Here is a 27,552-nt window from a genome sequence, read left to right on the forward strand (position 1 = left end):
GAACCACTCCCTCGGGACCTTTAGCTTCCCTTACCCATTACAGAAAATGCTCCTAAAACATATCTGTCACAGGAGCCGAGGAGGTCTGTCAGCTACAGGTCACACTGTCCCTCATCCAGGAGGTGGGGACCATGGGAGGGAGGTGCACGCTGGTAGCTACTCTGTGACCGTAGGCCTAAGAACAATTTGCACTCTCTCTCTGTTTGTCTAACTAGTACCCTTCAGACTCGAGAATAGCCCAAACTGTCTGCTCTAAGTGTAGTACATTCCTCATGCTGAGGATTTTTCAAATGCAACAGAAGCACACTCATGCCTGGTACCATCCAGGCTCCTGTGTTTCTCCCTGTGGGACTAGACGTATGGAGGACTGATGCAAAGCTGCCTTCTGCACCTTCAAGGTGAGCTCTTTGCCTCTGACCCCAATCTCCTGTCTTTGCCAGCATGCCTGAGAGGGGGACAGTGTAACTAGCTTGTAAGGACAAAATGAAGTCCTAGACCAGAAGTTTTGACAGGGACAACAGGATGCTGAAGATTGTCTGGAAAGGAAACTGAGTCAAAAGAATGTAACCATGGAAGTTTACGAGTCCTGGGGTATAGTAGAGAAAGTTCGCGCCTGAGTGATAGGGTTGAGGTGAGGAATGAAGGGAACCTGTGGGGTTCCAAGGTTCTACCTGGTAATGAAGTTCAGAGCAGTGGCATTCAAGCTGTGGGTCACGACCCCAGGGTTGAATGACCCTTTTACAGTGGTCACCTAAGACCATGAGAAAACACTTATTTCTGATGGTCTTAGGAACTGGAGACCGCTCCTCTATCTACCCACATGCAGAGACATCCACAGAGGACTACCCAGAACTGACAGTGTCGCAGAATTAGGAAGGTTGAGAACACTTGCTAGAGGATTAGCCCTAGAGGAAGGACTGAAATTAGTAAACAGATGGCAAATAGGCAGGCAGCAAAAGGGACGTTTTTTATGGCACGCAGCAGTTTTGTGTCTCTAGCTGAAAGGCAGTGTGGCCCTGGCTGTTGGGTCATAGAATAATTGAACATCAAGTAAATCATACCCAAAATCAGAACCTTGATTTCTGAGAGCTTTTCATAGTGGACTTAAAAACACTGAAAGAACTTTTGTTTGAGCAATAGGTAGTAGGTGCATTTTTCAAATGCAAGAGCAAACATAAAGCTCTGTCTAAGGGTTTAGAGCAAGCACAGCCAAATGCTAACTTAGAGGCAAGGAACATTGTGCTGGGTGCAAAGGGCAGAGAAGGTGTCAGAGTCTGACAGCCGTTTCCAGGGCAGGAAGCTTCAGGGCCCAGGTTCTCTGCATGCTGAGGTCATAGCCACAGAGTAGTTTGCAGTCTGGAGCAAGGGCTACAGACCATTGGACTGACTTGCCCACTCCCTGCAACTAGACTCTTCCCCTCCCAGGATGAGTGCTAACTCTTCTGCTACTCATAGCTGACAGATCTCCTCAGCTCCTGAAATGGATATGGTTTTGGAGCATGTTCAGTAATGGGAGGGGAAGCTAATGGTCTGGAAGAGGGGGAGGGCCTGAGGGTAATCCAGTGTAATGTAGCCTCCAGATCTGAATGTATATAGAACTGTATTATCCTATACCATCAGTTTCACAACGGTCATTGGCATGCCCCAGTCAGAGGCCTCCACATACAAAAAAGGAACAATGACACATATAAATTGTTGCTCTGCCAGTCCCCATAGTCCCCTTTCTGGTGGTCCAGCTGAAACAAATATAGTGGAACCCTGTAGAAACCCCAGCCGTGAAGAGGAACGCACTGCCTTTGACTGGTTGAGTCAGAACCACAGGTCTTTTCCCGGTCCAACATCGCCCTCTGCCAGATGTTGCCTGTAAATACACTTTTTTAATTTTTGAAAATTTTATAGGTACCCAATTTGTGTCATTTCTTTCCCACCCTCTCCAACTCCTCCCATGTGCTCCCCATTCTTTTTCAAATTCATGATCTCTAACTTTATTATTATTAAACATATGTACTCACATGTACAGCCGCTGAGTCCATTTAGTGTTACTTGTTGATATGTTTAGGGCTGATTGCTTGGGATTGGATGAACTTTTGGGAGCTCATTCATGGAGAAGACTTGAGTCTCCCTCCCTTAGCAACCACTAATTGCCTGTAGCTCTTCATCTAAGAATGAAGCTTGTGAAGTTTCCCTTATCCACATTGGAATGCCAAGTGGAAGTGTACTCATTTTTGTTGTTTCTAGTTTTTTTTTTTTAGTTTTTAATTTGTATGTATAGTGTTTTGCCTGCCTGTATTATATGCACCACATGAATGCCTGCTGCCTACCATGCCTTGAAAGCCAAGAAACAACAATATCACAGTCCAGTATGCCTGTGCCTACTGCTTTTCTCCTTCCTGTAGTCATAAATTATTGGACTATTTTACAAATTTATCCTGATTCACCCACCCTGAGAATTGTGCCCAGGAAAAAATTCTTCTCTGCCACAGGGCTCAAGTTTCAGAAAATCAAAGCAAAGGCCTCCTTATAAGACTGACTGAATTACAGCAAAAATTCAAGTCTCATTATGCGAGGGTCTCAGAGTTTAAATTAAGGGCATTAGTTGTTAACAAATGAGATCCTGTAACTTGGGGTGGAGATATGTGGAGAACCCCATTGAGGCTGAGAACTTTGAGCCCTCAGATTCTCAAGGGTTTATCTCACGTCTCTCCAACCCCTGAAATACTGCCTTTTCCACCTTTGACTGAGGAAATTAATCCTTCATTGTCTGCTAAACCACATCTCCCTTTAACTCTCTTACCTGGCCAGTGCAAAAATGGATGGATCATGGATACGGACACTTGACTATCAACTCAGTCATGTAGTGACTCCAATTGCAGCTGCAGCACCAGATGTGGTGTCCTTACTTAAGCAAATTAACATATCTACTGGCATGTGTATGTAGCTATTGATTTGGCAAATGACCTTTTCTCGATAACTATCCATCAGGACCGCCAGAAGCAATTTGCTTTCAGTTGGCAAGACTTCCAGTATATCTTTACAATTTTACCTGAAGGATATATAAACACCAGATCTGTGTCAAAAAATTTTTTCAAAGGAATCTTGATTGTCTGTCTGTTTCACAAAAACACCACATTGATGCACCATATTGATATGATGTTGTTTGGACCCAGTGAACAGGAGATAACCACTTTGGACTTGGTAACATATATGTCCATCAGAGGATGGGAAATAAATCCAACCAAAATTCAAGGTTGTCTACCTCAGTGAAATTCTTAGGAATCCAGTGGTGTGGGGCAGGCAGAGGTGAATCTGCCCTTCCCACCAACAAGCAAACACAGCCTTTAGTGGGGCCATTTGGATTCTGGAGACAGCACAGTCCTCAATTAGATGTGTCACTCCTACGCATAGACCCAAGTGTCTAGGAAAGCTGCTCGCTTTGAGTCGGGGCTGGAACAACAGAAGGATCTTCAACAGATCCTACTGCAGGAAACAATGGAGAGGCATGAATCAGGGTAGAGTCTGTGACTGCTGGGGCACTATGTGCCTTTCAGTTCCTGAGAAACCAAGGCACCCCCTCAGGCAGTGAAGCATTCAGGCCACTTTGTCTTTCTCTGTATGTTCCTTTAGAAGTTAAGAAACCATGGAAACTTGATAGAAAGTTGATCTTAGATATTAATCGTGGGTATACCCTGTATAGTTTGCAAATGTCATTTTACCTTGGCAACTACAGCTATATTGATCCTGGCAGTTACCACTATATTCTGTTTCTGATAAGGGTATAAAAAGTCTGATTGCTTTCGTAAAAACTGTTATAGTCTTAGCCTTGCTGGGGCCTCTCCATCCTGAGTCTGAGGTTTAATTCCTTGACCAGCCCCTATCAGGTAACATTGGCCCAGTAAGTAAGTACGGATCCTCTCTACTACTTGGATCCAGCAGACCTAATGGTTCCTGAGGTATCAGTAGCAGAAAGACATGCTGTTTGGAGCCTTTTTCGGGCCTCTATAGGTGAACTACAGAAGAGACCTTTGGGATTTGGAGTCCTGGGATTAAAGGTATTTGCCACCATTCCTTGGCCAATATGGCTGACTAGTATGGCTGCTTTGCCCGCTGATGCTCAGACAAGCTATATTTATTAAAACACAAAATACCACTATAGCTTCTGACCAAAGACCTCACTTTACAGCCAGAGAAGTGCAACAGTGGGCCCATGATCGTAAAATCCACTGAAACAGCAAGCCCGATAGATTAAATGGTCTTTTGAAGACACAGTTACAACATCAACAGTTACAACTGGCAGCAGCCTGGAGGATGGGAAGTTCTCCAGAGGGTGGTGCATGCTTTGAATCAATATCCAATATGTGGTATGGTTTTTCCCATAGGTAGATCCATGGATTCAGGAATCAAGAGGTGGAATGCACTCACTGTTACCCCTAATGACCCACTAGAAAAAAATGTTGCTTCTTGTGATACTGAGTTCTGCTGGCCTACAGGGGAAGGGGTGCTACTGCCAGGAGCCACAACAAATATTCTGTTGAACTCAGACTTCCTCTGGTCACTTTGGGCTTCTGATGCTCTCAAGTCAACAGGCTAAGAAAGAAATGTGTTAGGAGGGATGATTGATCCATATTTTTTTTCAAGGGAAAATTGGATCACTTCTCTACACTGGAGGTTAGAAAGATTACGTCTGGAGTCCAGCAGATCCTCTAGATCTTGGAACTATCATGTCTTGTGATTATGGTCAATGGGAAACTATGAACTACAACAGCCTAATCCAGGAAAGACGACAAAGGGCACAGGCCTTCTGGAATGAAGGCAGTGGGTCATTCCTTCCAGAAAAGAGCCAAGACCTGAAGAAGTCCTTGCTGAGGGTGGAGAAAATCCTGAACGGGTAGTAGAGGAAGGTTATAAATACCAAAATACCCGCTAAGGCCTAGAGACCGGTAGCAGACACAAGAATTATAATTGACATCAGTGTTTTATTGTATTTTGTTAAGAATGTGCTTTTACAGATATTTGTATTTTCTTTCCTCGGTTTCTTTATCATGTGGTATAACATCAAGTAAGAGACTGTCTGTGGTTAAGTTTTGAGATATCAAAAGAATATTCCCTCAAGGGATATTATTACCTATTCTAAAACATTTTTGGCTGTAGCTAAATCATGTTAGGCATAATTATGGCCTAGTTAAATATATAATGCATTTGTAATTATTCAAGGGTTAGTTATATCATGTTAGGTGCAATTATAACCTAGTTATTGCTTTTATTTGGAAATTGAGCTTGACATAAGGAGACATGGTTGTGTGTTGATGTGGGAGTGTCATATATCAATTTGTTGATTCCTTTGGCTAAGCAATAAAGAAACTGCTAGGCCCATTGGATAGGCCCACCCTTAGGTGGGTGGAGTAAACAGAACAGAATGCCGGGAGGAAGAGGAAGTGAGGTCAGACTCCACAGCTCTCCTCTCCGGAGCAGACGCCTTCAGAGAGACGCCATGCTACCTGCTCCAGGGAAGACGCACGCTATGAAGCTCCAACCCAGGATGGACTTAGGCTAGAATCTTCCCGGTAAGCGCACCTAGGGGCGCTACACAGATGATTAGAAATGGGCCAGAGCAGTGGTTAAAAGAATACAGTGTCCGTGTAATTATTTGGGGCATAAGCTAGCCGGGCAAGGCAGGCGGCTGGGGTTTTGGGGACGCAGCCCAGCCGCCGCCCCATATTACTACAGTGTGTCAAGTTGATAAGGAGTGGACTTGTGATGTCTGTTCTTGGTTGTCAACTTGACTTTATCCGGAATTAACTAAAGGTCATATGGCTAGGCATGCCTGTGAGGGATTATTTTCTGAATTAAATCATTTGAAGTAAGAACACCCACTTTTAATCTAGATCTTTTGAGGTGGGAAGAGATACCTTTAATCTAGGCCATACTTTCTGCTAGCAGATTATATAAAGGACATGAAAGAAGGAAGCTTTCACTCTTTGCCTGATTGCTTTCACTAGCAAGTCCATTCCTTTGTTGGCGTTGGAGACCACTCCTTTGGGATTCTGACATATGCTGAAGACAAGCTGAGGCATCAAGCCTTGTGGAATGAACAACTACTATCTGAATCTTCTATTGGGAGATAACCATTATTGGACTAGCTGGATAACAGTTTATAAGCTATTCAGATAGAGAACTCTATTAGGGTAACTATTGCTGTGAAGAGACACCATGGCCACAGCAGCTCTTATAAAGAAAACATTTAATTGAGGTGGCTCACTTACAGTTTCAAGAGGTTCAGTCCATTATCATCATGATGGGGAGCATGACATTGTGCAGGCAGACATGGTGCTGGAGCGGAAAGTGATACATCTTTCAGGCAAAAGGAAGTCAATTGACAGTCACACTCATGAAGGAAGCTTGAGCAAAAGAGATCTCAAAGCCTGTCTCCACAGTGATGCACTTTCTTCAATAAGGCCACACCTAATAATGTAATAATGGCACTCCCTTTGGGGGTCATTTTTTTTAAATCATCATAGATAGATAGATAGACAGACAGACAGACAGACAGATAGATAGATTAGATAGATTCATCCTATAACTTATGTTCCTAAAGAATCCTGACTAATATAGTTGGCAGAGAGCATTGGTTTTCAAGCTAGAAACACTGCAGAGATTGGTTTCACAATAATATATGTAATACTACTTAACTGTACACAGAAACTGCTAAAATGAAAATTTTTATGTATGTTTTAAAAACAACTTTAAAAGACATTTAGGATGTTATAAGGCCAGCTGGCCCAGACACTCAGAAGAAGAGGTCCTTGAGTCAAGCACAAAGGTACAGGTTTATTGGTGGCATGCAGAGGACACTCTGCCCTGAGCTTCTTTTCTCCGTACTTGATGAAAGAATTTTCTCCAGTCTAGCTGTGGAAAGTGGGAGAAACCAAGAATATTTTTGTTTGTCCTATTGTTAAAAAAATGACATGCTAACATACTCCCTTAGAATGTCCAAATGAAGACAAAGGGCATGTTTGGGGTTTTCTACAATCAGCTTTATTTATGTAGGAGTATTTACAGCTTTAAATCTTGCCTATAAAACTTCAACAAAGCAATGGAAACCTTCTAAATGTATGTCAGTATATAATTAGGATACTCATTTTCTGAATTTATAGGAATCTGAAATGTTTTCATATGAATAAGAAAGTTTTACCGTATGACAAGGGAAATAAGTATAACAGCAACCATCTACTGAATTCTTCACTTCTTTTGACATAAATGAATAAACAAATAACTATGGAAGGAACTGTGAGTGGTCACCACCGAGTGCCTGTGCCTGGCAACACTCCACAGGCATCCCACGTTCCTTCTCAGCATAAGCCAGCCTTGGCCATCGGCTATCGTCCAATCAGGTCCAAAATGAAAATGAAAAGGTTGATGATGTCCACATAGATGTTCAGAACAGCAAAAATGTACTCTTCGGGGTCTATCTCATAATGGTAGTGCCCCCCAACCATCATCTGCACGTCCATTACCAGGTACTAGAAGAGGAGGAAGAATCTATTTAGATTGGATCTACCAAGTAGGTGTCCTTCATGATGTGGGGAAAGTTATTTTATCATTAAGAAAAATGTAGCCGAGTTGGTAGAGTACTTGAATGGCATACATAAAGCCCTGGATTCCAGTCCATGTACCACACATGCCTGCAATTCTAGAAAACTGGAAATAGAGATAGGAAGGTCAGAAGCTCAAGGTCATCATCAACTACATAAGTTTGAGGCTAGCTTGGGCTACATGAAACTATCTCAAAAGATAGGGAAGGAAGGGGAGAAGGGAGGGGGAGATTGAAGAAAGAAGTAAAATGATGCTGGAGGTCAGTTGTAACTATACATTATTAGAGCTTCAACCATTGTTGAAGTCATAGTTTGCACTCTGAGAGCAAGTATCTCATCCTGAAATGCACAGTACCAAATCTGTATACTTCCTTTGCACCATTTGTGAATGATGTGTCCTGTATCAAGACCTTCCCATGCTCCTGCTGGATCAAACCAAAGATGCTTCCCAGACTCAGAGTAAGGACTGTTTTTTAACTCCATCCCTAAGGACTGTTTTAAGAACTTAAATCACACATCAAACCTCATACTTCAAAAACCTGTACTCTACAAAATTGGAAAATCAAAAAGAAATGGACAATTTTCTCAATAGATACCACTTATCAAAGTAAAATCAAGATCAGATAAACAATTTAAATAGACATATAACTCCAAAGGAAATAGAAGCAGTCATTAAAAGTCTTCCAACCAGAAAAAAAGCCCAGGGCCAGGTGGGTTTTAGTGCATAATTCTACCAGACTTTCAAAGAAAAGATAATACCAGAATTCCTCAAATTCCACAAAATGAAACAGAATTGTCAAATTCATTTAATGAGGCCACAGTCACCCTAATACTCAAACCAAAAACTCAACAAAAAGAGTTACAGACCAGTTTCACTCATAAACATCAATGTAAAAATATGCAACAAAATACTTAGAAACCTAATCTAAGAACACATCAAAAAGATCATCCACCATATAAACAGACTGAAAGGGAAAAAAATCATCTCATGAGATGCTGAAAAATCTAATTTTGCCTTTGATAAGACTCAACCCCCTTCATGAAAATAGTCTTGAAGAGATCAGAGGGGAAAGAGACATACTTGAACTTAATAAAAGCAATATACAGCAGGCAGATAGCCAACATCAAATTAAATGGAGAGAAACTTAGAGTAATTCCACTAAAATCAGGGACAAGACAAGACAATGCTGTCTACACTCTCCATACTTATTCAATATAGTACTTTAACTTTTAACTAGAACAATAAGACAACTAAAGGAGATCACGGGGATATGAACTGGAAAAGAAGTCAAAGTATTGCTAGATGATATTTGCATATAAGATAGTAAATAAATCAATTGACAGTCACACTCCTGAAGGAAGCTTGAGCAAAAGAGATCTCAAAGCCTGTCTCCACAGTGATGCACTTTCTTCAATAAGGCCACACCTAATAATGTAATAATGGCACTCCCTTTGGGGGTCATTTTTTTTAAATCATCATAGATAGATAGATAGATAGATAGATAGATAGATAGATAGATAGATGATAGATGGATGGATGGATAGATAGATAGATAGATAGATAGATAGATAGATAGATAGATAGATAGATGGATGATGGATGGATGGATAGATAGATAGATAGATAGATAGATAGATAGATAGATAGATTCATCCTATAACTTATGTTCCTAAAGAATCCTGACTAATATAGTTGGCAGAGAGCATTGGTTTTCAAGCTAGAAACACTGCAGAGATTGGTTTCACAATAATATATGTAATACTACTTAACTGTACACAGAAACTGCTAAAATGAAAATTTTTATGTATGTTTTAAAAACAATTTTTAAAGACATTTAGGATGTTATAAGGCCAGCTGGCCCAGACACTCAGAGGAAGAGGTCCTTGAGTCAAGCACAAAAGTACAGGTTTATTGGTGGCATGCAGATGACACTCTGCCCTGAGCTTCTTTTCTCCGTACTTGATGAAAGAATTTTCTCCAGTCTAGCTGTGGAAAGTGGGAGAAACCAAGAATATTTTTGTTTGTCCTATTGTTAAAAAAATGACATGTTAACATACTCCCTTAGAATGTCCAAATGAAGACAAAGGGCATGTTTGGGGTTTTCTACAATCAGCTTTATTTATGTAGGAGTATTTACAGCTTTAAATCTTGCCTATAAAACTTCAACAAAGCAATGGAAACCTTCTAAATGTATGTCAGTATATAATTAGGATACTCATTTTCTGAATTTATAGGAATCTGAAATGTTTTCATATGAATAAGAAAGTTTTACCGTATGACAAGGGAAATAAGTATAACAGCAACCATCTACTGAATTCTTCACTTCTTTTGACATAAATGAATAAACAAATAACTATGGAAGGAACTGTGAGTGGTCACCACCGAGTGCCTATGCCTGGCAACACTCCACAGGCATCCCACGTTCCTTCTCAGCATAAGCCAGCCTTGGCCATCGGCTATCGTCCAATCAGGTCCAAAATGAAAATGAAAAGGTTGATGATGTCCACATAGATGTTCAGAACAGCAAAAATGTACTCTTCGGGGTCTATCTCATAATGGTAGTGCCCCCCAACCATCATCTGCACGTCCATTACCAGGTACTAGAAGAGGAGGAAGAATCTATTTAGATTGGATCTACCAAGTAGGTGTCCTTCATGATGTGGGGAAAGTTATTTTATCATTAAGAAAAATGTAGCCGAGTTGGTAGAGTACTTGAATGGCATACATAAAGCCCTGGATTCCAGTCCATGTACCACACATGCCTGCAATTCTAGAAAACTGGAAATAGAGATAGGAAGGTCAGAAGCTCAAGGTCATCATCAACTACATAAGTTTGAGGCTAGCTTGGGCTACATGAAACTATCTCAAAAGATAGGGAAGGAAGGGGAGAAGGGAGGGGGAGATTGAAGAAAGAAGTAAAATGATGCTGGAGGTCAGTTGTAACTATACATTATTAGAGCTTCAACCATTGTTGAAGTCATAGTTTGCACTCTGAGAGCAAGTATCTCATCCTGAAATGCACAGTACCAAATCTGTATACTTCCTTTGCACCATTTGTGAATGATGTGTCCTGTATCAAGACCTTCCCATGCTCCTGCTGGATCAAACCAAAGATGCTTCCCAGACTCAGAGTAAGGACTGTTTTTTAACTCCATCCCTAAGGACTGTTTTAAGAACTTAAATCACACATCAAACCTCATACTTCAAAAACCTGTACTCTACAAAATTGGAAAATCAAAAAGAAATGGACAATTTTCTCAATAGATACCACTTATCAAAGTAAAATCAAGATCAGATAAACAATTTAAATAGACATATAACTCCAAAGGAAATAGAAGCAGTCATTAAAAGTCTTCCAACCAGAAAAAAAGCCCAGGGCCAGGTGGGTTTTAGTGCATAATTCTACCAGACTTTCAAAGAAAAGATAATACCAGAATTCCTCAAATTCCACAAAATGAAACAGAATTGTCAAATTCATTTAATGAGGCCACAGTCACCCTAATACTCAAACCAAAAACTCAACAAAAAGAGTTACAGACCAGTTTCACTCATAAACATCAATGTAAAAATATGCAACAAAATACTTAGAAACCTAATCTAAGAACACATCAAAAAGATCATCCACCATATAAACAGACTGAAAGGGAAAAAAATCATCTCATGAGATGCTGAAAAATCTAATTTTGCCTTTGATAAGACTCAACCCCCTTCATGAAAATAGTCTTGAAGAGATCAGAGGGGAAAGAGACATACTTGAACTTAATAAAAGCAATATACAGCAGGCAGATAGCCAACATCAAATTAAATGGAGAGAAACTTAGAGTAATTCCACTAAAATCAGGGACAAGACAAGACAATGCTGTCTACACTCTCCATACTTATTCAATATAGTACTTTAACTTTTAACTAGAACAATAAGACAACTAAAGGAGATCACGGGGATATGAACTGGAAAAGAAGTCAAAGTATTGCTAGATGATATTTGCATATAAGATAGTAAATAAATCAATTGACAGTCACACTCCTGAAGGAAGCTTGAGCAAAAGAGATCTCAAAGCCTGTCTCCACAGTGATGCACTTTCTTCAATAAGGCCACACCTAATAATGTAATAATGGCACTCCCTTTGGGGGTCATTTTTTTTAAATCATCATAGATAGATAGATAGATAGATAGATAGATAGATAGATAGATAGATAGATAGATGATAGATGGATGGATAGATAGATAGATAGATAGATAGATAGATAGATAGATGGATGATGGATGGATGGATAGATAGATAGATAGATAGATAGATAGATAGATAGATAGATTCATCCTATAACTTATGTTCCTAAAGAATCCTGACTAATATAGTTGGCAGAGAGCATTGGTTTTCAAGCTAGAAACACTGCAGAGATTGGTTTCACAATAATATATGTAATACTACTTAACTGTACACAGAAACTGCTAAAATGAAAATTTTTATGTATGTTTTAAAAACAATTTTTAAAGACATTTAGGATGTTATAAGGCCAGCTGGCCCAGACACTCAGAGGAAGAGGTCCTTGAGTCAAGCACAAAAGTACAGGTTTATTGGTGGCATGCAGATGACACTCTGCCCTGAGCTTCTTTTCTCCGTACTTGATGAAAGAATTTTCTCCAGTCTAGCTGTGGAAAGTGGGAGAAACCAAGAATATTTTTGTTTGTCCTATTGTTAAAAAAATGACATGTTAACATACTCCCTTAGAATGTCCAAATGAAGACAAAGGGCATGTTTGGGGTTTTCTACAATCAGCTTTATTTATGTAGGAGTATTTACAGCTTTAAATCTTGCCTATAAAACTTCAACAAAGCAATGGAAACCTTCTAAATGTATGTCAGTATATAATTAGGATACTCATTTTCTGAATTTATAGGAATCTGAAATGTTTTCATATGAATAAGAAAGTTTTACCGTATGACAAGGGAAATAAGTATAACAGCAACCATCTACTGAATTCTTCACTTCTTTTGACATAAATGAATAAACAAATAACTATGGAAGGAACTGTGAGTGGTCACCACCGAGTGCCTATGCCTGGCAACACTCCACAGGCATCCCACGTTCCTTCTCAGCATAAGCCAGCCTTGGCCATCGGCTATCGTCCAATCAGGTCCAAAATGAAAATGAAAAGGTTGATGATGTCCACATAGATGTTCAGAACAGCAAAAATGTACTCTTCGGGGTCTATCTCATAATGGTAGTGCCCCCCAACCATCATCTGCACGTCCATTACCAGGTACTAGAAGAGGAGGAAGAATCTATTTAGATTGGATCTACCAAGTAGGTGTCCTTCATGATGTGGGGAAAGTTATTTTATCATTAAGAAAAATGTAGCCGAGTTGGTAGAGTACTTGAATGGCATACATAAAGCCCTGGATTCCAGTCCATGTACCACACATGCCTGCAATTCTAGAAAACTGGAAATAGAGATAGGAAGGTCAGAAGCTCAAGGTCATCATCAACTACATAAGTTTGAGGCTAGCTTGGGCTACATGAAACTATCTCAAAAGATAGGGAAGGAAGGGGAGAAGGGAGGGGGAGATTGAAGAAAGAAGTAAAATGATGCTGGAGGTCAGTTGTAACTATACATTATTAGAGCTTCAACCATTGTTGAAGTCATAGTTTGCACTCTGAGAGCAAGTATCTCATCCTCCTGAAATGCACAGTACCAAATCTGTATACTTCCTTTGCACCATTTGTGAATGATGTGTCCTGTATCAAGACCTTCCCATGCTCCTGCTGGATCAAACCAAAGATGCTTCCCAGACTCAGAGTAAGGACTGTTTTTTAACCCCATCCCTAAGGACTGTTTTAAGAACTTAAATCACACATCAAACCTCATACTTCAAAAACCTGTACTCTACAAAATTGGAAAATCAAAAAGAATTGGACAATTTTCTCAATAGATACCACTTATCAAAGTAAAATCAAGATCAGATAAACAATTTAAATAGACATATAACTCCAAAGGAAATAGAAGCAGTCATTAAAAGTCTTCCAACCAGAAAAAAAGCCCAGGGCCAGGTGGGTTTTAGTGCATAATTCTACCAGACTTTCAAAGAAAAGATAATACCAGAATTCCTCAAATTCCACAAAATGAAACAGAATTGTCAAATTCATTTTATGAGGCCACAGTCACCCTAATACTCAAACCAAAAACTCAACAAAAAGAGTTACAGACCAGTTTCACTCATAAACATCAATGTAAAAATATGCAACAAAATACTTAGAAACCTAATCTAAGAACACATCAAAAAGATCATCCACCATATAAACAGACTGAAAGGGAAAAAATCATCTCATGAGATGCTGAAAAATCTAATTTTGCCTTTGATAAGACGCAACCCCCTTCATGAAAATAGTCTTGAAGAGATCAGAGGGGAAAGAGACATACTTGAACTTAATAAAAGCAATATACAGCAGGCAGATAGCCAACATCAAATTAAATGGAGAGAAACTTAGAGTAATTCCACTAAAATCAGGGACAAGACAAGACAATGCTGTCTACACTCTCCATACTTATTCAAAATAGTACTTTAACTTTTAACTAGAACAGTAAGACAACTAAAGGAGATCATGGGGATATGAACTGGAAAAGAAATCAAAGTATTGCTAGATGATATTTGCATATAAGATAGTATACATAAACAACCTCAGGAATTCTACCAGGAACACATTCAGCAAAGTGATTGGATACAAAATTAACTAAAAAAAAACAATCGAAAAGGGAAGCGAAGCCGGAGCTGCGGGCGCCTTGTCTGCCCGCGGTGTCTCAGATTCATTCTTAAGGAACTGAGAACTTAATCTTCCAAAATGTCAAAAAGACCATCTTATGCCCCACCTCCCACCCCAGCTCCTGCAACACAAATGCCCAGCACACCAGGGTTTGTGGGATACAATCCATACAGTCATCTCGCCTACAACAACTACAGGCTGGGAGGGAACCCAGGCACCAACAGCCGGGTCACGGCGTCATCTGGTATCACGATTCCAAAGTCTCCAAAGCCACCAGATAAGCCGCTGATGCCCTACATGAGGTACAGCAGAAAGGTCTGGGACCAAGTAAAGGCTTCCAACCCTGACCTAAAGTTGTGGGAAATTGGCAAGATTATTGGTGGCATGTGGCGAGATCTCACTGATGAAGAGAAACAAGAATATTTAAAAGAATACGAAGCCGAAAAGATAGAGTACAATGAGTCTATGAAGGCCTATCACAATTCCCCTGCATACCTTGCATATATTAATGCAAAAAGTCGTGCCGAAGCTGCATTAGAGGAAGAAAGTCGACAGAGACAGTCTCGCATGGAGAAAGGAGAACCTTATATGAGCATTCAGCCTGCTGAGGATCCAGATGATTATGATGATTGCTTTTCAATGAAGCATACAGCTACCACCTGTTTCCAGAGAAACCACCGCCTCATCAGTGAGATCCTCAGTGAGAGCATGGTCCCTGATGTGCGGTCGGTTGTCACAACAGCCAGAATGCAGGTCCTCAAGCGACAGGTCCAGTCTTTTAATGGTTCATCAGCGAAAACTGGAAGCCGAACTTCTTCAGATACAGGAGCGACACCAGGAAAAGAAAAGGAAATTCCTGGAAAGCATGGATTCCTTTAACAATGAACTTAAAAGGTTATGCGGTCTGAAGGTGGAAGTAGACATGGAGAAAATCGCAGCGGAAATTGCACAGGCAGTAGAGCAGGCCCGCAAAAGGCAGGAGGAGCGGGAGAAGGAAGCAGCAGAGCAAGCCGAGAGCGGTCAGGGCAGCATTGCCCCTGAGGAAGAGCAAGCAACGAACAAAGACGAGAAGAAGGATGAAGAAAGCATCCCTATGGAGACAGAGGAGACACACCTGGAAGAAACAACACAGAGCCAGCAGAATGGTGAAGAAGGCACATCTACTCCTGAGGACAAGGAGAGTGGGCGGAGGGGGAGGGGGGTTGACACATGGAGGTCGAAGGGACCAGTGATAGTAATACTGGCAACAGTAGAGGAGCCACCCACAGACCCCATGCCAGAAGACGAGAAGAAGGAATAAATGTTGCCTTGTTTTATGTGTCCTAAAACTTTTTTAAATGGAAAAAAAATGTTTTCTGGTTGTAAAAAAAAAATCAATAGTCTTCCTATATACAAAGAATGGGTTGATAAAGAAATTAGGAAAACAACACTCTTTGCAATAAGCACATGTAGCACAAATAATAAAAACCCAGAGACAGATATTGGGCAAGCTGAAGATCAGAAAAGCAAAGAACCCAAGTCACTAGAGAGATCTTACCTCTACCAAGGCTCAAGGTGGCGATCCTGACCCCTGCATGACTGTAGACTGCAATGCTCTCCACCAAACCTCAGACTGCAATGAGCTCTTGTCTCTCCACCTAGCCATATCACTTCTATCTCCACCTCCCTAGTGCTGGGAGCACCTCTGTGTGAGTTTTGTTTCTCTTTTTAGACAGATGCAATCTCATGTAGCCCAGGGCGACCTTGAGTCCTGGGATTAAGGGTGTATGCCACCATTACCTGGCCTGTAGTAGCTTAGCTCTGCACTCTGATCTTCAGGCAAGCTTTATTTAAAACAAATAAAATATCACTATAGCCTCAAATAATATAAAATATTTTGGTGTAACCCTAACCAAGCAAGCAAAAGACCTGTATGACAAGAAATTCAAGTCTTTAAAGAAAAACACTGGAGAAGATACCATCTTCTGGTAAGATCTGCCATGCTCATGGAGCAATAGGATTAATATAGTAAAAATAATACAGATTCAAGGCAATTCTTATCAAAATTCCAATACAATTTCTTACAGACCCTGAAGAAACAATGCACAACTTCACATGAAAAAACAAAAACAAAAAAAAACTAGGATCGCTAAAACAATCCTTATGATAAAGGAAATTCTGGGGGTATAACCATCCCTGATTTCAAGTTGTACTACAGAACAATAGTAATAAAAACCACAGTGTTGACATAAAAAGCAGACAGTTGATCAATGGATCAAATGGAATCAAAGACCCAGAAGTAAATCCACACACCTATGGACATTTGGTTTTTGACAAAGAAGACAAAATTATACAATGGGTGGGGGGAAGCATCTTCAACAAATGGTGCTGGTCTAAATGGATATCAGCATGTAGAAGAATGCAAATAAGACCCATATCACCCTGCACAAAACTCAAGTCCGAGTGGATCAAATACCTCAACATCAAACAAGATAAACTGGACCTAACAGAAGAGAAAGTGGATTAGCCCTGAACACACTGGCATAGGAGACAACTTCCTGAACAGAACAGCAATTGCACAGGTACTGTGATCAATAATTAGTAAATGGGACCTCATGGAACTGAAAAGCTTCTGTAAGGCAAATGACACTATCACAAGGGCAAAATGTCAGCCTAAAGAATGGGAAAAATTTTTATCAATCTTTATTTAGATATAAATGTCTAATATCCAAAATAAATAACGAATTTAGGAAATTAGAAATCACAGAAACAACTATCCAATTTTAAAATGGAGTACAAATATAAACAGAATTCTCAACAGAGGAAAGTCTAATAATCAAAGAAATGGTCAACAACATTCTTAACCATCAAGGAAATGCAAATCAAAACTACTCTGATAAGACTGCCTAACAATATTGGGAGCATGGGGGTGGGAGAAGGGAGGGCAGAAGAGAAGGGGGGAAAACTTGAGGGAACAAGGTAGATGGGATGGAGGAAGGACAGAGATGAGAGCAAGGAAAGAGATATTTTGATTGAGGGGGCCATTATGAGGCTAGCAAGAAACCTGACACTAGAGAAATTCCCAGGAATCCACAAGGATGACCCCAGTTATGACTCTAAGCAATAGAGGTGAGGGTGCCTGAGCTGGCCTTGTCCTGTAGTCAGATTGATGAATGTCTTAAAAAGTGTTACCATAGAACCTTCATCCAGCAACTGATGAAAACAGAGGCAGAGGCCCACATCAGAGCACTGGACTGAGCTCCCAAAGTCCAGTTCAAGAGTGGGAGGAGTGAGAATATGAGCAAAGGGGTCAAGACCATGATGGGGACACCCACTGAAATAGTTTACCTGAGCTAATGGGAGCTCACCAACTCCAGCCGGACAGGGAAGGAACCAGCATAGATTCAAACTAGTCTCTCTGAATGTGGTGACAGTTGTATGGCTCGGACAGACTGCAGAACCACCAGGACTGGCAGTGCCATCAGGACTTATCCTTACCACTTATACTGGCTTTTTTGGAACCCATTCTCTTTGGATGGATGCCTTACTCAACCTAGATTTAGTAGGGAGGGCCTTGAACCTTTCCCAGAGCAATGTGCCTTAACTCCTCTGAGGAGTGGACGGAATGGGAAGAATAGGTGGAGGGAAGGGAGTGGGTGTTGAGGTAAGGGTCACTTGTTCTTCCCAGCCACCAACTCCAGCCAGACAGGGAAGGAACCAGCAAAATACCAACTCAGAAAACCATATTACTTGCAATACTGTTTGGCCAATAGCTTAAGCATATTTCTGGCTAAGCTCACATCTTCGACCAACACATATCTATTATTCTGTATATCATCACATGGCTGCATCTTACCAGCTAAAGTTCCCAGTGTCTGTATCAGGCAGCGGATCCATGGCTTCTCCTAACTCTGCCTTCCTCCTCCCATGCTATAGGCCAAGCCAGTTTTCTTGGTTCATCAACCAATAAAATCAACACAGGACACATAGGACAACACATAGACAGTTCCCACACCAAACGGGAAGTGGGATTGTATGTAAAACAAAAAAAAAAGATAGTCTATTTTCCTTTTGAAAAAAATAATTAAATTATTTAAAAAAAAGCTACTCTGAGATTCCATCTTGCACCAGTCAGAATGGCTAAGATCAGTAACACAAGTGACAGCTGTGTTGATGAGGATGTGGAGCAAGGGGAATACTCCTCCATTGCTGATGAGGATGTGGAGCAAGGGGAATACTCCTCCATTGCTGATGAGGATGTGGAGCAAGGGGAATACTCCTCCATTACTGGTAAGAGTACAAACTTACATAGCCACTATGGAAATCAATATAGCAGTGTCTCATAAAATTAGGATCAATCTGCTTCAAGACGCAGCTATACCACTCTTGGTCATATATCCAAAAGATGATCCATCTTACCACAAGAACACTTGCTTAGCTATGTTCTTTGAGGCTATATTCATATAACAGCCAGAAACTGAAAACAACCTAGGCACTCTGCATATATGTCACAGTTGTGTAACTGTGGGGGCAGAGGCTGCCTCTGACTTTGTTGCCTGATTTGGGGACCTTTTCCTCTTACTGGGTTGCCTCATCCAGCCTTAATAGAAGAAGAGGTGCTTAGTTTCACAGCTACTTGACATCCATGGGGTGGGGGATCTGGCCTTTTCTGAAGAGAAATGGGGGAGAAAAGGGTGGGGACAGAGGAAATGTGTGGGGAAGGGACTAGGAGAGGAGGGAGGGGAAACTGCAGTCAGGATGTAAAAACAAACAGCGCTGGAAAGGAAGCTAATGGGGTCACTTAAAACTTGGTGACACTCTCAGCACTCAGGCAGAAGCAGGCAGATCTCTCTGAGTTCAAGGTCAACCTGGTCTGCACAGCACGTTTCAGGCCATCCAGTGTTACATAATGAGACCTGTCTTCACATTTTTCCCCTCAAAGCCTGAGACGCCTCAATAGGTACAAGGACTTGCTGCCAAGGCATGAGAACATAGAATCAAATCCTCAGTACTCATGTGTTTTTTTAAATCATGAACACCCATGTGCCTGTAACTCCAGAGATGTTGAAGGCAGAGAGCAGAGTTACTGGGGCTTACTGGCCAGAGGCCCAGGTCCAACGTCAGTGAGAGACCCTGTCTCAAAGGGATCAGGGGGAACAGTAGAGCAGAACTCCACTGTCGTCTGGCTCCATGCATGCATACCAGCACACACACACATTTTTTTCTTCTTTAACAACTCCAAGGAACTTTGAAACCCCAACAAGTTGGTGTCAGTAGGGGAAACCTTGCCTGATGTGGGAAAGGCCCTGAGTTTCATCCACAGTGCAACACACACCATTTTTTAATGCTATGAGAAGTATTGATAAAAAGCATAAGATAGAAAAACTCAGGCCTAATGAATTTGACACAGCTCTGCTAATACCCAGAGACCATTGTTGTCAAGTAAAAGGCTAAGGTAAAATATTTTACACCATGTGACCACCTCAGTGTAGGGGGTCATGCAGTGATGTCTAAAGAAACTCCAGCAGGGCTCCTAGAATCTGCTCTCAGTCTTTAACTCTGAGCAATGGGGAGAAGGGAGTTTTGCATTTCCTTTTGCCGTCCACCCTGTTTGAATTTTAAAAAATATCCACGTGTATTACTTTTAAAACCTTATAACTGTAAAACTGTGACAGCAAAAGACAATACTAAACAGAAAGAAAGGGGTTACCAGACGCATCTGAAATGGCCTCTACCGGCTCTCTCCACAGCTTTGGTAGAGAGAAATAAGAGACTGGTCTGAGCAAATGAAGCCACACTGTGTGACAATGAGCACCGAGGCTTCTACACAATCCCTTCTCTTCTCAAATATTAACTCTTTGAAGGTGATAGTTTCCCATTTTTGTGAAATAATCCTTCCACAAAGGATTGTGTGGAATAGTCCTTCAGTACACTGGGATTGGTTTAATAAAGAAGCTACTGGCCAAGGACACTGGGAAGAAGGACAGAGTCAGTGGAGTTGCTGTCTAGACTCTCCAGCTGCAGGGATGGAGGGGCTGCTCCAGATACTGCCCTCAGCACACCAAACAGCAGCTCCCAGCACTGCCTCATTCCAGACTCTGTCCCGTGTTCTCTTTTCCTGCCTTCCTGAAGGCCATTCAGGGGTGCTTTGCTTTTCATTGCCATTTATAAAACCTGGATTTATTAATTCAGTTTGATTTGACTTGTTGCATCAGCAGCAGAGGAACCCAGCAACCAGGGATCCAACACTTATTAGTCACCAGCAAGATGAAAGAGAGGTAAATTCCATGTAGCAGAATGTAGATTAATAGAAATGGGTTAATTTAGTTGGAAAAGTTAGTTAGTAACAAGCCTGAGCTATCAGCTGAGCATTTATAAATAAGTCTCTGGTAGTTATTTGGGAGTGGCTTCTGCCTACATTGCATTTTGTGTTTGTGCTGTGTTGGGGACGAAGCTCAAGGTCCTATGCTAGGGAAGCAATCTACCCCTGATGTACAGCTCCAGCCCAGGAATGTGATGATTTCATAGATTAGAAAGGCCATCCAGCTCTGCTGAGTGAATTATTGGAGTGTTTCTAGTGAATGGTTGACTCCACGGACCAGCACCAGGCCTGGGAATGTGTACACCATGGTCTTCAGCAGTGAGGGAAAACAGTACCTACCATGGAGAAGATCAGTGTTCCAAGTGCTGAATATACCAGATGTAGCCACTGCACAGAAAGAAAGAGGTACAACTTAACAAGATTGGAGTGCCGGAAGTGCTTCCATGAGTCACTGCCCTCAGATAAGGACCCATTATGAAGGCAGGCAAGCCTGTGGGAATTAGCCTCTTCTCCACCTAATCACCAGCATTGCCACTTTACTACAATAAACATTCAAAGTACATGCAGATCTTCACCGTCACTAAGTGAGCACTTCAAATTCCATGAGGGTGGTGTGCGGACAATGCATTACAAATGCTCCACTTCCCATCCCATTTTCAACAACTGGTGTGGGAGAATTGTCTGTATTCTGTCAATCATGTTATAAATAAATGCTGATTGACCAGGCAGAAAATATAGGTGGAAAAACCAGACAGGAAGTAGAAATGATGTAATGAGAGCAGGCGAATTCTGGGAAGGAGGAAGTTGATTCCTCCTACTGCTGCCCAGACCACTGAAGCAGCAGGATGTGATCTGCCCCACTGAAAAAAAAGGTACTGAGCCACATGGCTAACATAGATCAGAAAAATGGGTTAATCAAGATGTGAGTTAGCCAGTGAGAGGCTAGAGCTAATGGGCCAATCAACTTTATAACTTATAGAGATCTATGTGTGATTTTCTTTGGGGCTAAACAGTTGTGGGAAACTGGGCAGGACAAAAAACACAAACAAACAAGCAGGCCTGGCCCCTCCATGTTACAAACAACCCTTCTAGAGACTCTGTCTGCCCTCAGTCCGTGGCCTGAGTGGTTCTGGAAACACAATGATCACATGTTCCCTATGTGGAGAATGTGAGGAAAGAAGCCCCTGCAAGCAGTGGGGAGCGCTGCTGGGACCTGCAGTTGGTCTTGTCTGTCAACAGGCAATTCTTGACCTATACTGTACAAGTAGAAATGACTAGTCACCCCAGGCTCATACACCAAGGTGGGATTACTGGTGCTAGACTCTTAGGTTCTTTTCAGGCCCATGAAATTCCTAGAACTTTGCCCAAGCCAATCTGACTGGTATTTTTCCCTGATCAGAAAATATGAGACATATCCGAACACCCAGGGTTTGGCTCACATGGGAAGAAGATAAAGCAACACACAACACCTGAGAAAAATGTAGCAAAAACTCTTAAGGAGGAGAAAGGTGGTCCCAAGGAGGACTGGCAGAGCTCCCCATAGGAAGTTCTTGTTGAAGAAGGGAGACAGTGACTCACAGCACAATCTGGGGAGCACAGTAGCTTTAGAGTGCCAACCGGAGAGCTTGGGGACACCCAGAATGCAGAGGACTCAAAGTTGCCTATGTCAAATGCACAGACTTAGGATAAGAACCTTCTGCTGCTACATGTTTAAGACTGTAGCTTGGAGATATTTGTGAGAATGGGAATGAGATCTGTCTGTCTTGTAGGAAACACAGCCTCCACAAGCTAGGGATACTGTAAAGACCTATGGAACCCACTGAGTAACTATAGAGTTATTATGGTCTTTGAATACGCCAGGTGAGGTGGTGAGCAAACACCTGGAGTCCTAGCACTTTGGAGGCAGAAAAGGGTGCTATCTGTGGATTTAAGGCCAGCCTGCTCTAGACAGTGAGTTGCATGCCAGCCAGGGCTACATAGTATGACTCTCTCAAAAAAGTAAACAAGGAGGCAAAGCCCCAAAACAAAAACACACAAGGTACATCTTTGTATGTCTTAGAGTTTGTCTGCAAAACATAGATACCCTCTCCCTAGCTATGACAAACATGCTTATTTATCAGACCAAATGAACCTGGACAGAACTGAGTCACATGTCTAAAGGTACGTTAAAAAAAAATCCACTTGCTGCCAAATAAATGGTTTGGTTCAGAATTTGAACAGACAGTTTCAGGTCTCAGGCAGGGTCTCCATATAAAGTACTCCTGGACAATATAGGCCATATAATATATAGCGTTCTCCAGTTCTGCTCCAGAGACAGACCATGCACAAAGTAATGGAGATATAAACACTGCCTAAAAGTCACACAGATCTGACATCCATGATACCTGTGCCCCTAGTTCCCTGAGGACCCTGAATGAGCTAAAGTTCGCTGCGCCTATAAAATAAACAAGGAGTATTGTTCAGGAATGTTGTGACAGTTGAGTGTGATAGCTCGGTGGAAAATACGCACAAGATCTATGTGTGACGCATAGAACTCAGTGAAAGAGAGAGCTGGGTAGAGGCTAAGCAACCTTCTGTGGTTGCAACCTCTAGAGGAGCTTTGCTCCCACTTTTGCTTCAAACAATAGCACCTGCGTGCAGGAGAATGCATTGTCTGCCACAGAGGACAGGGTCCCCCAGACCCTGTTGGGGAAGGACAACTGCTGTCTTAAGCAGGGGGTCAATATTCACACACTGCCTTCCTGTCTACAGTATTCGCCACAGATTCCTGGTGTGCAACTAAGAATGACTTCAATACACATTCGGAGAACAGGGCAGGAGTGTGGCGTACCCTGCTCAGCTGCTGGACTGGGCAAACTCTGCAAACTACTGAAGTTTGTCTTTGATCTCAGGGAGTGTAGCTCAGAGGTGAAGTGCTTGCCTGGTGTGCTCATCACCACAGATAATAAAGTGATAATAATAAAGCCCTTCCATTCTTAGCCCCAGGACCACGTCTGCTTCTCACAGGACTTGTGCTGACACAGCCAGCACTTCCCTCATCTTGAGTACTTCTTTTTTAATATTTATGTATTTATTATGTATACAATATTCTGTCTGCGTGTATGTCTGCAGGCCAGAAGAGGGCACCAGACCTCATTCCAGATGGCTGTGAGCCCCCATGTGGTTGCTGGGAATTGAACTCAGGACCTTTGGAAGAGCAAGCAATGCTCTTAACCACTGAGCCATCTCTCCAGCCCTCTTGAGTACTTCTTGAAGATTTCAAAATGACAGTCACTTACGTATGATCGTACAATGAGTGCGATAATCCCGTAGATCATAAGCACAACGAGGAAAACAAACATCACTCCATTTAGCATGGTAAAATCCCACTGGGGAGACACAAATAGCAAGCATGACTTCATTATCATCCAGATCGGACCTCAAATGTTTTAAGATGCATTTTCTACCCCATGCACTGTTTGCCCTGGCTGTTTCTTAGATGGAACTGCCTTAGCCCCAAACACTGAAAATTGCCACATAAATGATAAAACCATCCCAGTCCCTCGGAGTTTCTTCAGCGGGGAGGAGATGTTGAAAGGTAAAATAGTAAGAGCTAGGAGTTGTTCATTTTTAAACTGGGTGAAAGGTACATGAGAATTCATCATATTTATTCCACTTTTCTATGTATAAGAATTTCTTCCTTGGCCTGGCGGTGGTGGCGCACGCCTTTAATCCCAGCACTCGGGAGACAGAGGCAGGCGGATCTCTGTGAGTTTGAGGCCAGCCTGGTCTACAAGAGCTAGTTCCAGGACAGGAACCAAAAAGCTATGGAAAAACCCTGTCTCGAAAATAAAAAAAATAAATAAATAAACAGACATCGTAGCACAAACTCATAATCCCAGGACTTGGGAGGTAGAGGCAGGAAGATCATGCTCAAGTATATGACAAATTCATATATAAAATTCATATAAAAAGATGAATTAAGTGAAGTATAAATTTGTATGTACAATGTAATCATAACTATTCATATTTAAAGAACACATATACATAGAAAACATTAAGATAATGAAATAGGTTATTTCATTATGTCATTGGATCTCTTTCAAATTTGTATGCATATATTTTTGTAAAATACATAAGTACGGTTTCAAAAATTACTGTCATGATTATTTTATAATGTTGGCATTTATTATTGTGAATAAATTGGCTTTGTCTTTAAACATTAGTGACCCATGTATTTTGTTGTTGTTTTTATTAAAGGGGCTGAAAATTTTCAAATATTAAAAACATCCAAGATATTTTCTTGCATTTTTCCTCCATTCTCAATGCACACAACATTAGTTCTTCATTTTCTTCTTAGACCTGTAGCCCCTTCAGCCCCACTTAGGATTCAGGAGGGATCTCTGTCATCTCTTGCCAAACTCAGTATCTGAGTCACATCTGGCCTGGACACAACAGGGACTCAGCAAGCACAAATAACAGGAAAAGAAATGATGTTTCTGCTACCAGCCCCTCTTTGGCTCTCACCAAAACTCACAAAAGGTTCATCCTCCTTCCAAACTCCCAGCCTCCACCTTAGATGAAAAGGCAAGCAGAAGCCAGGAGGCTGAGCATCTTGAATCTACGTGAAACTGTCACTCAACACAAAGGAGCTGATCTGAGAATGGAGTCTGGTTATATTTAAACCAAGCTGGCCTTCTGGTTAATTTTTCCCTTTAAGGGACAGCTTGGGGTTCATCAGAAAACTCGGACTCGGCACATGCTTACATTTCCTCTGTAGCCCTGGGGAGCGTTGCAGAGGGAGAAAGCTGTGTAAACCCCACCACACATCTTCATGGGGTTGGGGGGGGGTAGTTGAATGAAAGCTCAGTTGCCTTTCCAAGTCATTCATATGCAAACACACCTGGACTCGTCTGTAAGGTGTTTTTCAGCAGAATGTTTTGTTTCAAGAACTCAGGTCATTCTTTACCTGAGAGTGATTTAAATACCATAGGATATTGGGGGGAAATGCTCTGACATTTAAAAGGCTTTAAATAGCTCAAGGAACCTATGTCTGTATCAGAAGCCCACCTCACTCACTGTAGGAAGGCATGTCTGTTCACACATAGGATGGCTTCTATTAGGACTATCCTTGAGATAGCAAATACTGATGTGATTCTAAATTAAATTGAAGCTCTACTTTGTGTGTATGTGTGTGAAGTCTCAGGTCCACTTCAGGCTTTATTTTTTTTATGATTTGAAAACCATCTCCACTAGGACGTAGAGCTCCAAAATTTAGGCTAGGGGACTGGCCAGAGACTCCAGGGAGCCAGTCTCTACCTTCCCAGAGCTGCGATTACAAACCCACACCACCACACCAAGATCTTTACGTGGGCACCGGGGATCAAGCTCAGGTCATGGTGTGTACACCGCAATCACTTTACTAACTGAGCCATCGCCCCAGTCCCTGAACCCTTACTTTTGATACAACTTGTCTAAATATTTGAACAATATTTAAAGGTCCCTCTACCTCTCGGGACCTTCCTTTTTCCACCCACAAAGTCTAAATTCAGTTCTTGTATAAAGTTATGAGGTTTTCCAAACAATAGAAAAAATATTCCTCTTTAGTTGTTAAACAGGCTAAGGTGACACTACTCACTAAATGTCTATAAATGAAAGACGGTGGAAAGAAGCAACTGAAACCCCCAGGTGCATCTTAAGGCTAGAGAGACTCTGACAACACGGTTAAAAAGAAATGGCCCTTTGATTGGTTGGAGTGTGGCTCTGTAGTTGAGCGATCACCTGCTGGCATTATCGGTCCCTAGTACCCCACCAAAATAAGAGCAGTCGTGAATTATTTTAGGGGTTAGTAGTGCTTCTGAGTCCTAATACCTGTGAAAATCTGAGAATTTTGAACTGCCATTTTGAAGTAGGGCCCCAGCAGGGAACACAGAACGCACTCAGTGGCAGTGTAGGAGAGGTAGTTGGTGTGTAAAACCCACCTCCTGAAGAAGAAAGGAAGGAACTAGGTGAGCAGCTGTGGCTGCCTGTAGGGCCCAAGGAACAAGGACACAGAAATCTTGGAAGATAGGCTGTCTCAAGCTGGCCAAGTAAGACAAGCTGCGAGTAATTTTGGCAATTAATGTGGCTAGCTCAGGAGGAACCTGTAGGGAGGACACCATGGGAATAAGTCTCTCTCCTCTGTCCCTCTGATTTCCAGCTGAGGTTCCCTGGCCCGACTGCTGACAAGGCAAGAAAGCCATGCTGAAGAGGCCTATAAGACAGTGAGGCCAGTGTGGATGAGAATGGGCCAGGAGGGACACAGGAACACAGCCAGAGGCGCCCTGTGAGAGAGAACTGTTTCAATAATACGTACTTTTGTTTGTAGAGCAAATAAAGTAAGCACTAAGGTCACCAGAGTGGTTGCTCCCGCTGCCCATAGTATCTCTTCCGCTTTGTAGAAACTAGAACCAGAGATTGTAGTTACTGTTCAGATATATTCAGAGAAAATCATACACAATAAAATAGAAATATGAATTAAAGACTTACATTGACATACTCCCTAGCATGAGACCTTCCAGAAGTGTCTAAAAACAAAATTCACAGTCAGTCAGCAGCCTGTTTCTCCCAGCATGAGGACAAGTCCTAGACTGCAGAAGAAGTGACCAGTCATGCATGTGTGCATCTGGGCAGGATCTAGGGAGCAAGTGGGGAGGTGAGCACAACCCCAGGGCCACAGCTACAAAATGGTTAACAAATGGTACAACTCACTACTTCTACACTCTCTACTAACTACTAACTAACTACTACTACACTCTCCCTAGAACTGACGGAAGAAAATCCTCTCATTAGTAAGAACTTCCAAGCTGCAGTAACTTCCACATATTCAATGCATGACCTATGTTCTAACTGTGAGTGAAGAAACCAAGGTAAAAGGTTCGT

General features: G+C 41.7%; 1 protein-coding gene and 1 pseudogene across 1 annotated transcript in view; one reads left to right on the forward strand and one right to left on the reverse strand.

Moving 5' to 3' along the window:
• Window positions 1-12,676: 12,676 nt before the first annotated feature.
• LOC142838492 (protein lifeguard 1-like) overlaps window positions 12,677-27,552 on the reverse strand; it is a 48,675-nt gene continuing 33,799 nt past the window's right edge. Inside the window, exons 7-11 of the mRNA XM_075953959.1 lie at window positions 27,160-27,197; window positions 26,987-27,074; window positions 23,931-24,020; window positions 20,992-21,039; window positions 12,677-12,855 (exon numbers count right to left, since the gene is read on the reverse strand). Coding sequence (XP_075810074.1) covers window positions 12,712-12,855; window positions 20,992-21,039; window positions 23,931-24,020; window positions 26,987-27,074; window positions 27,160-27,197 — 408 coding nt within the window. The 3' untranslated portion in view covers window positions 12,677-12,711. The remainder of the gene's footprint in view (window positions 12,856-20,991; window positions 21,040-23,930; window positions 24,021-26,986; window positions 27,075-27,159; window positions 27,198-27,552) is intronic.
• On the forward strand, window positions 14,346-15,651 carry LOC142838156 (SWI/SNF-related matrix-associated actin-dependent regulator of chromatin subfamily E member 1 pseudogene; annotated as a pseudogene).

The sequence above is a fragment of the Microtus pennsylvanicus genome, chromosome 19, assembly GCF_037038515.1.
Source record: "Microtus pennsylvanicus isolate mMicPen1 chromosome 19, mMicPen1.hap1, whole genome shotgun sequence".
Classification (NCBI taxonomy): domain Eukaryota; kingdom Metazoa; phylum Chordata; class Mammalia; order Rodentia; family Cricetidae; genus Microtus; species Microtus pennsylvanicus.